The 10,325-nt window shown below is 41.2% G+C and overlaps 1 protein-coding gene across 1 annotated transcript; it reads left to right on the forward strand.

Annotated features, from left to right (window-relative positions):
• The first annotated feature begins 9,306 nt into the window (after positions 1–9,306).
• GREM1 (gremlin 1, DAN family BMP antagonist) lies at positions 9,307–9,753 on the forward strand. Its single transcript, XM_068103542.2, has one exon. The coding sequence runs from the start codon at positions 9,307–9,309 to the stop codon at positions 9,652–9,654; it is 348 nt and encodes a 115-aa protein (XP_067959643.1). The 3' UTR covers positions 9,655–9,753.
• Positions 9,754–10,325: the final 572 nt, after the last annotated feature.

Raw genomic sequence — 10,325 nt, forward strand, 5'->3', positions numbered from 1 at the left:
GAGTATTCCCGATTCCCCTTTGCTTACACATGCGGGGATATGTCGGCTGCCACGGTTATTCGGTGCCTGCAGAATTTGTTTTCTATGTTCGGGTATCCGGCCTATGTGCATACCGATCGGGGTGCGGTGTTCCTGTCCCAGGAGGTGAGGGGCTACTTGCTCCAGCATAATGTCGCTTCGAGCTACACCACCCCATACTGGCCCCAAGCGAATGGGCAGATCGAAAACTTTAATGGGATTATATGGAGGGCCGTCATGCTAAGCCTTCGGACCCTCGGCCGAGGCCTCGATAAATGGGCGTGGTCGCTACCTGCCGCTCTAAACTCGATCCGGGCTCTCCTATGCACTGCCACCAACCAGACTCCTCACGAACGACTGTTCCACCACCCTAGAAGCTCCGGCAGTATCCAATCTTTACACAGCTGGCTCACTGAACCGGGGCCCGCCTATCTCAAATGAGCGGTTCGCGCTAGCAAGTACGACCCCCTTGTTGACAAGGTGCAGGTCCTCCAGGCTAATCCCGAGCATGCTCGCATGTTAACGGCGGATGGCCGCGAGTCTACTGTCTCCGTACGCCATCTCGCCCCATGTGGGGACGACGACAGGGATATCGACGAACCCGTCTACGAGTCTATGGACTCTACCGAAGCTTCCCCTATGGAACTACCACCGTTACTCCCGTCGTTCCCCACTCCCGTGCCCGAAGGCGCAGGGGCGCCCCCTCCGACTCCCACCTCCGGCGGCTCTTCCGACGCAGGGGACTCCGGGCTTGGGGACGCCGTGCCCGGTAGATTCCGAACACGAACTGGCAGGGAAGTTCGCCGCCCCGACCGCTACGGGTGGACCGACTGATGTGGATTGACGTGACCCATTCGTTTATTGCTGATGCTTGCTTGCAACCTGCCGAGCAGCAGTATAGTTCTAACGGCGGGGAGAATGTAGTGAAATTATACCAAGGTGAACCCAGGGTGTGCTCGCTACAGAAGGGGCGTCTATAAGACCCGGGACAACCGGGGCGCGCGGACACTCCAGCGGAACTCACTGTGACATAGTCCTGTAGTTTGAATGGTATGTACGCCCCTAAATGCTGCGCTGACTGTCCTTTCTGTTGGACCTTTGCTATATTGAATCGACCATTGCTCATGAAATACTCTGATTTTAATGCCTGTTGCATGCATGTATTCTTACAGGATGTACTACAGATCTAAATGATATTAAACCTACCCAGAGGTCAAGTCGTGTCTGAGCTTGATTTTCACGACAATGATCTCTCCATCTCTATGGAAAATCCTCTCTATCTTTTTGCTAATGACTCCACTCTGTGCCACTCCATATCTCAACCCTTAGATCGGCAGTCTGCAGCCTCTTCACTCTGGGCAGACTTGGATAAAATTACACGCTGATCAAACAAGTGGAACATTCTTTCAATCTATCTATAATTCCAGTAATCTCTGTGTGTTTGTTTGTTTGTACGTTTGTACGTTTGTCTGTGACCGCTGTTTCTCGACAACCACGGGTCCGATATACTTTAAACTTGCCAGGTATATTGCTGGGGACCCGAGGATGTGCCTTTTCAAGGTTTCATATTAATCGGACAATTACTTACCGAGCTATGTCCAAAAAACGATTCAACCAATCAGAGAGCAGCGAGCTATCGCGTGTGCCGAACGTGGCGGACACACTCTGCCTCGGATGGCACATTTGAGAGCGTATTCATTTATTTCACGTTTGCAAACTATGTTGGCGCTATGTTGGCGTTAAACTATGTTTTAAAACTAATAAAAACCCCGGGGGGATTGTCACTGTACTCGCAAGCCGTTCGCCGTTCGCTTTGGCGTTGCGAATGGACCAAAACATTTCATGCACCAAACCATTTCATGTAAAGCGTTCGCCGTTCGCTTTGGCGTTGCGAATGGACCAAAACATTTCATGCACCAAACCATTTCATGTAAATAGAGGGGGGGATATAATTTTAGATATAGATATAGTACGGGCATGCCCTAGTCCTGACAAATCTCACACTCTCATGATGTCTCTCCGAAAAGACCGTCTGAAAAACCCTCCCATCTACTTTCTCAACAATCCTCTCCAAGAAGTTCTGTCACTCAAGCTTTTGAGTCTCACTATCTGCGATGATCTTTCCTGGGAAAAACACATTTCCAAGCTGGCCTCCAAAGCCAGTCGCTCCATCTTGCTAGGAGCTAGGCATCCTCCGTCGTGCGAAGTCATCCCTTGGCACACCTGAGCTCCTCGCCACATACAAAGCTTTCGTCCACAGCTTGATGGAATACTGCTCTTCCTTCTGAGCTGGTGCTCCTGCCTCACACCTAGCTCGGCTTCACGCTGTAGAAACCAAGGCGTTCAGAATCATTGGAATCTCCTGTGATGAAGCTATGTCTGAGGGCCTTTCACTTACTCACCGCAGGCAGGTTGGTGGTCTCTCCGTCTTCTACCGACTCCTCTCCGGCCTTGCTCCCCCAGCTCTCTCTGGGCTCTGTCCCCCAAATATTCCTGCTGGATGCACAAGATCGGCCAGCAACCCTCTTCTGGTGAAACTGCCAAAATCAAGACTCTCTTTTCACCTTCACTCTTTCATCCTTCTTTTCTCCCACCTTTGGAACAAACTCCCACACCCTCTTCAATCCCACTCCTCCTTCCAGGTCTTTAACAAAGCTGTTCACCACCATCTCCTATCTTCCCCCATTCAAAACCTTGATCTTTTCTACCCCCGTTAATCCACTCCAAATCCACCTTTTTCAAATGCCTTTCTCTTTCCTGAAATCCCCTGTAGTGTCCAGCTCTTTTTCCCCACACCATCCCTCTCCCTTCCACAGATCTCCCAATGTCCCTGTTCCCTACTGTTGTTGTGTTTGCCTCTCCCTTCCCATCGTCTCCCTCTCCCTTTATTATGTGATTTATGTGTTAGCTCTTATACGAGCCTCGACTTGGCATACAAAAGAAAGCACATACACAAAACATGAATCGCAAAAAGGCAGAGACCTGATAATGAATATAATAATTTGTAATAAGTAAGACATATAATGATAATTAAAACATGAAGGTGTCAGGCTGTGATGGCAGGTATGATGAAAATGGATATCCCTGAAAAATTATCAATGAAAAAAAAATTATATCAATGAAAAATTAATTTATCCCAATATCAGTTTTCGAGCTTAAAAGGTACCTGAGATATTGCCCAGATGAGAAAGAAAATTTAAAAAGCAATTAATAATTAAAATAAATATATAAGAATCATAAAAGAATTAATTTCTTAATCATTTGGCTAATAGCATACCTAAAGCACCACTGTTTCATCCGAATCTGTAACCTTTTGATAATTAATTAATTAAGTAATTAATTGAAAAATTGAATAAATAATTGATTAATAAATAAATAAAAAGTGCCCTTTATAAGCAAAACAGGCATTAAATACATTTTATTGCAAACTGCAAAGTTGTTGCGTATATGATGAAAAGGCTCGTATCTGATGAAAAGGTTTGTATATGATGAAAAGGCTCATATATGATGAAAAGGCGCGTATATAATGAAAAGGCGCGTATATTATGAAAAGGCGCGTATATGATGAAAAGGCGCGTATATGATGAAAAGGCACGTATATGATGAAAAGGCGCTTATATGATGAAAAGGCTCGTATCTGATGAAAAGGCGCGTATATGATGAAAAAGCGCGTATATGATGAAAAGGCTCGTATATGATGAAAAAGCGCGTATATGATGAAAAGGCGCGAATATGATGAAAAAGCTCGTATATGATGAAAAGGCTCGTATATGATAAAAAGGCTCGTATATGATGAAAAGGCGCGTATATGATGAAAAGGCGCGTATATGATGAAAAAGCGTGTATATGATGAAAAGGCTCGTATATGATGAAAAAGCGCGTATATGATGAAAAGGCGCGAATATGATGAAAAAGCTCGTATATGATGAAAAGGCTCGTATATGATAAAAAGGCTCGTATATGATGAAAAGGCTCATATATGATGAAAAGGTGCGTATATGATGAAAAGGCACGTATATGATGAAAAGGCACATATATGATGAAAAGGCACGTATATGATGAAAAGGCGCGTATATGATGAAAAGGTGCATATATGATGAAAAGGCGCATATATGATGAAAAGGCTCGTACATGATGAAAAGGCTTGTATATGATGAAAAGGTGTGTATATGATGAAAAGGCTCGTATATGATGAAAAGGCTCGTATATGATAAAAAGGCTGGGTGGGTATTTTTAAAAGATGCTTCCAAAAATAGGTTTTGGTTTGTTCGTGTTTCTAAATAAACCAGTGTAGGTTCATGATGCAGGCAACTCATGTTTTTGTTGTGTTTGGGGAGGGGCGGAGTTTCATTCAAAACTACCTGTATTCACCTGGTCAAACACATGAACGGAATATACAAATATAGATTTTGCTCACACAACACTCAATATAAACAAGCATGAGTCATCATCATAATCATCATCACATCATCATCTCTATGGAAGTGAGGGTGTCCTGTATATCTTATGGTCTGCCCATTCAGTGTGTCCATGTCAATGGGAAGGATTTATAGTTCGATATATGTACCTGTCAATGTGGAGTACCTGGGTAAAAATGTCTCATTTTGATCTCACCTGAACGTAACTTTTAAGCCTCTTTATCTTAAGAATATCTTTCCATGGTCTCAACAAAAGAAAGTTTATTCAGCAACTCGCTATAACTATAAGACTTTAGAGTCGTGACCCTCGGGTGACCTGAGACCCCAGCACACACAAGTAACGATGATCGAACTTTGAGCGCATTCAATGCATTTCCCCCTCTCTCTTTCTCTGTCGAGGCTGTGTCACCCCCAAACACCCTCACCGGACCCTCAGCAGGCACATCACCCCCATCCTCGCTATAAACGGTCTCGGTAACCCTCCCCTCTTACCAACGCATCTCCCACTACATAAACGGTCTCCATAGTCCATAGTCGGAGTCACCCACCATGTTCCTCAACTCCTCCTATATAAAATACCTTCTCTGCTCCACCCCACCAGATCCTCATCTCCCTCTTCTCCCCTATATAAACGGCCTCCCGAGCCAGCCACCTTCCAACCCTTCACCTCCTCCTACATAATCAGCCTCCTGAACCCCCCTCCCAACCTACCACTATATAAACGGCCTCCTTGTGAGTCCAGACTGTGCAGCACGAGGCGACATTGAAGACCGGGTGCTGTGACCTCGCCAGGAATCAAACTCGTACACCGGTTCCCCATAGGTGAGTACCGAGTGCCCCTCTCGCCACCACGTGTCCGATTTGAATCCAAACTATCAAGAACCGAACCCTACCCAAATAACCACTAATTCAACCTAAAACTGGATGAACACGTTGCCTTTACTCGATAATCACAATACATGATCACCACATTACGAATCTTACAATCACAACGCTGATAACCTTTAACTTAAAATCTAACTTCACTTCTAACTTTTCACTTTGAATCAGCCTTTGCTTCTAACTCTTTTAACTTTGAATAAAACATCGCTTATTTTAACATTGAATCAAACTTAATCTTCACTTATAACTTTTAACTTCGAATCAAACTTCGCTTCGAACTTTGACTCCAAATTCACTCATAACTATTAACTTCAAATCATCCTTCGCTTCGAACTTTGAATCCAGGTTCACTCGTAAATATTAACTTTGAATCAAACTTCACCCATGACTTTTAACTTCGAATCAAACTTCACCCATAAACACGAGCTTCAAATCATCCTTCGCTTCGAACTTTGAATCCAAATTCACACAAAAATACTAGCTACAAATCAAACTTTGCTTCGAACTTTAAATCCAAATTCACCCAAAAATACGAGCTTCAAATCAAACTTTGCTTCGAACTTTGAATCCAAATTCACCCAAAAATACTAGCTTCAAATCAAACTTTGCTTCGAACTTTGAATCCAAATTCACCCAAAAATACTAGCTTCAATTCAAACTTTGCTTCGAACTTTGAATCCAAATTCACCCAAAAATACTAGCTTCAAATCAAACTTTGCTTCGAACTTTGAATCCAAATTCACCCCAAAAATACTAGCTTCAAATCAAACTTTGTTTTGAACTTTGAATCCAAATTCACCCAAAAATACAGGCTTCAAATCAAACTTTGCTTCGAACTTTGAATCCAAATTCACCCAAAAATACTAGCTTCAAATCAAACTTTGCTTCGAACTTTGAATCCAAATTCACCCAAAAATACGAGCTTCAAATCAAACTTTGCTTCCAACTTTGAATCCAAATTCACCCAAAAATACTAGCTTCAAATAAAACTTTGTCTTGAACTTTGAATCCAAATTCACCCAAAAATACTAGCTTCAAATCAAACTTTGCTTCAAACTTTGAATCCAAATTCACCCAAAAATACTAGCTTCAAATCAAACTTTGCGTCGAACTTTGAATCCAAATTCACCCAAAAATACTAGCTTCAAATCAAACTTTGCTTCAAACTTTGAATCCAAATTCACCCAAAAATACTAGCTTCAAATCAAACTTTGCGTCGAACTTTGAATCCAAATTCACCCAAAAATACTAGCTTCAAATCAAACTTTGCGTCGAACTTTGAATCCAAATTCACCCAAAAATACTAGCTTCAAATCAAACTTTGCTTCGAACTTTGAATCCAAATTCACCCAAAAATACTAGCTTCAAATCAAACTTTGCTTCGAACTTTGAATCCAAATTCACCCAAAAATACGAGCTTCAAATCAAACTTTGCTTCGAACTTTGAATCCAAATTCACCCAAAAATACGAGCTTCAAATCAAACTTTGCTTCAAACTTTAAATCCAAATTCACCCAAAAATACTAGCTCCAAATCAAACTTTGCTCCGAACTTTGAATCCAAATTCACCCAAAAATACTAGCTTCAAATCAAACTTTGCTTCAAACTTAAAATCCAAATTCACCCAAAAATACTAGCTTCAAATCAAACTTTGCTTTGAACTTTAAATCCAAATTCACCCAAAAATACTAGCTTCAAATCAAACTTTGCTTCGAACTTTAAATCCAAATTCACCCAAAAATACTAGCTTCAAATCAAACTTTGCTTCGAACTTTGAATCCAAATTCACCCAAAAATACTAGCTTCAAATCAAACTTTGCTTCGAACTTTGAATCCAAATTCACCCAAAAATACTAGCTTCAAATCAAACTTTGTTTTGAACTTTGAATCCAAATTCACCCAAAAATACTAGCTTCAAATCAAACTTTGCGTCGAACTTTGAATCCAAATTCACCCAAAAATACTAGCTTCAAATCAAACTTTGCTTCGAACTTTGAATCCAAATTCACCCAAAAATACTAGCTTCAAATCAAACTTTGCTTCAAACTTTGAATCCAAATTCACCCAAAAATACGAGCTTCAAATCAAACTTTGCGTCGAACTTTGAATCCAAATTCACCCAAAAATACTAGCTTCAAATCAAACTTTGCATCGAACTTTGAATCCAAATTCACCCAAAAATACTAGCTTCAAATCAAACTTTGCTTCGAACTTTGAATCCAAATTCACCCAAAAATACTAGCTTCAAATCAAACTTTGCTTCGAACTTTGAATCCAAATTCACCCAAAAATACTAGCTTCAAATCAAACTTTGCTTCGAACTTTGAATCCAAATTCACCCAAAAATACTAGCTTCAAATCAAACTTTGTTTTGAACTTTGAATCCAAATTCACCCAAAAATACTAGCTTCAAATCAAACTTTGCTTCGAACTTTGAATCCAAATTCACCCAAAAATACTAGCTTCAAATCAAACTTTGCTTCGAACTTTGAATCCAAATTCACCCAAAAATACTAGCTTCAAATCAAACTTTGCTTCAAACTTTGAATCCAAATTCACCCCAAAAATACTAGCTTCAAATCAAACTTTGTTTTGAACTTTGAATCCAAATTCACCCAAAAATACGAGCTTCAAATCAAACTTTGTTTTGAACTTTGAATCCAAATTCACCCAAAAATACTAGCTTCAAATCAAACTTTGCTTCAAACTTTGAATCCAAATTCACCCAAAAATACTAGCTTCAATTCAAACTTTGCTTCGAACTTTGAATCCAAATTCACCCAAAAATACTAGCTTCAAATCAAACTTTGCTTCGAACTTTGAATCCAAATTCACCCAAAAATACTAGCTTCAATTCAAACTTTGCTTCGAACTTTGAATCCAAATTCACCCAAAAATACGAGCTTCAAATCAAACTTTGTTTTGAACTTTGAATCCAAATTCACACAAAAATACTAGCTTCAAATCAAACTTTGCTTCAAACTTTGAATCCAAATTCACCCAAAAATACGAGCTTCAAATCAAACTTTGTTTTGAACTTTGAATCCAAATTCACTCATGACTTTTAGCTTCGAATCAAACTTCGCTTCAAACTTTTCATTTGCTGAAATGGTAACTCCGGTTCATACCACAACATATATGTTTATTTGGTAACTCATTGGTTAATGTCGTAACTTATCAGGTCACATCAGTAACTTATAGGATGTGCATATGATAACATCGGCTTATATCATAATAAAGTTATCGGTTGACATAATGTCTTGTTGGTTCACATCGCTAGGTATTTGTTCATGTTGTTTCTTGTTGGATCCTATCATAACTCATCAGTTAATTTGGTATCTATAATCAGTTACTATTGTAATAAACTTAACAGTTCATAGAATAATTTATCAGTTTATTTGGTAACTTATTGGTTTGTATACTAATTTATTTGTTCGTATCATAAGCTATTGGATCGTAAACTATCACTTAACATGATAACTTTCAGTTTCACATGATACCTTGTCAGTTCATATCGTAACTTGGTTCACAATAGTAACATTTTTATCCTAACTTATTGATTAGTGTCAAAACCTATTGGTTCCTAACGCATCTTGTTGGTTCATATGGATGCTGTTTGGTTGTTATTGTCGCGTCAGAGGCCCACGACCATTTTGCCTCTGTGCCACAGACCCAATGGAAATGCACTATGTGCATTGTAAGTCTGTGCAATGCAGTGACGCACTAATCTTACCAATACTCTTACCCCCTTTTCCCATGACCCTTATTACCCTGCGCCTTTGGGAAGAGCAGCCCTCCTATATGGGTCGTGTATGCGTGTCCGCAGGATATGTGGCACCGAGCCGTGCTAGCGTTCGCTTTGCTGTGCATGCTGAGGGCCGCGCCAGGATACCCCGGAAGGGTTACTGCACGGAGGGGAGCGTTTCCATCGCCAAGAAAGCACCGGGGGAATGCTGCAGAGGGGCAGCGTGGAAGGAGCCACAAGCACATGTTGGGCTCAAGCCACAAGGCTTTGGTCGTGACCGAAAGGAAGTACCTGCGGCAGGACTGGTGTAAGTCGCGGCCGCTACAGCAGAATGTGAGCGCAGATGGCTGCGAGAGTCGCACTTTCGTCAATCGCTTCTGCTATGGCCAATGCAATTCGTTCTACATCCCGCGGCGTGGAGTATCCGGTGAGGAGGCACCATTTCGATCATGCGCCTTTTGCCGCCCGCAAAGAACCACCTTGGACACCGTGGAACTCCTCTGCCCAGATGCTCATCCTCACATACGCTACGAACGCGTGACGAGAGTCAAGACATGCAGATGTGCGGCCGTGCCACTCGCGGACGAGTGAAGCGATGGCCATGTCACACTCACAGACATATGAAACGATCGTCATGGCGCTCGTGGATGTACGAGTTCAAGAAGATCACCACCCTGTCCTTCTTCGATATTTGAGGTTGCCATGTTGCTCACGGATATACAGTATGAAAGGATCATCGTTTCATTCATGGAATTGTGGATGTGTGAAACGATTGCCGGTGTCACTAACTGACATGTGAGAAGATCACTCTGTTGTTCACAGATGTGTGGTGCGATCATTATGTTGTTCACGGATGTGCGAGAACTCTGTGCCACTGGCTGGTCACCCAATCAATGAAGAGAAGATGTGCTTCACTTTTCCACCCCCATTGTTTTTCATGCACATTTCCTACACAGTGTATAATAATGTAGAATACATTGTTTGTTGGTTTTACAATAAAATTCCATGAGAGCAGCCTTTTTACATTGCGATCACATTTGAGGAAGTTTCTTTTGATTAGCAGATGTACATCATCTCAAGAGTTAGAAAAACTGAAACTACACTTCTATCTTAAATATCATGATTACATGCGAGCAAGTTTCTGATACATCATCGCAAGTGTTAGAAAAACCAAAATTATCCACCAAATAAAACACAATGTGTGTTTGTGTATCTGTCCCCCTTCATAAGGGTAGGTTTTAAAGGTTTTGACTAGCGTTTTC

Source organism: Myxine glutinosa, chromosome 9 (assembly GCF_964187855.1).
Source record: "Myxine glutinosa chromosome 9, kmMyxGlut1.1, whole genome shotgun sequence".
Lineage (NCBI taxonomy): Eukaryota > Metazoa > Chordata > Myxini > Myxiniformes > Myxinidae > Myxine > Myxine glutinosa.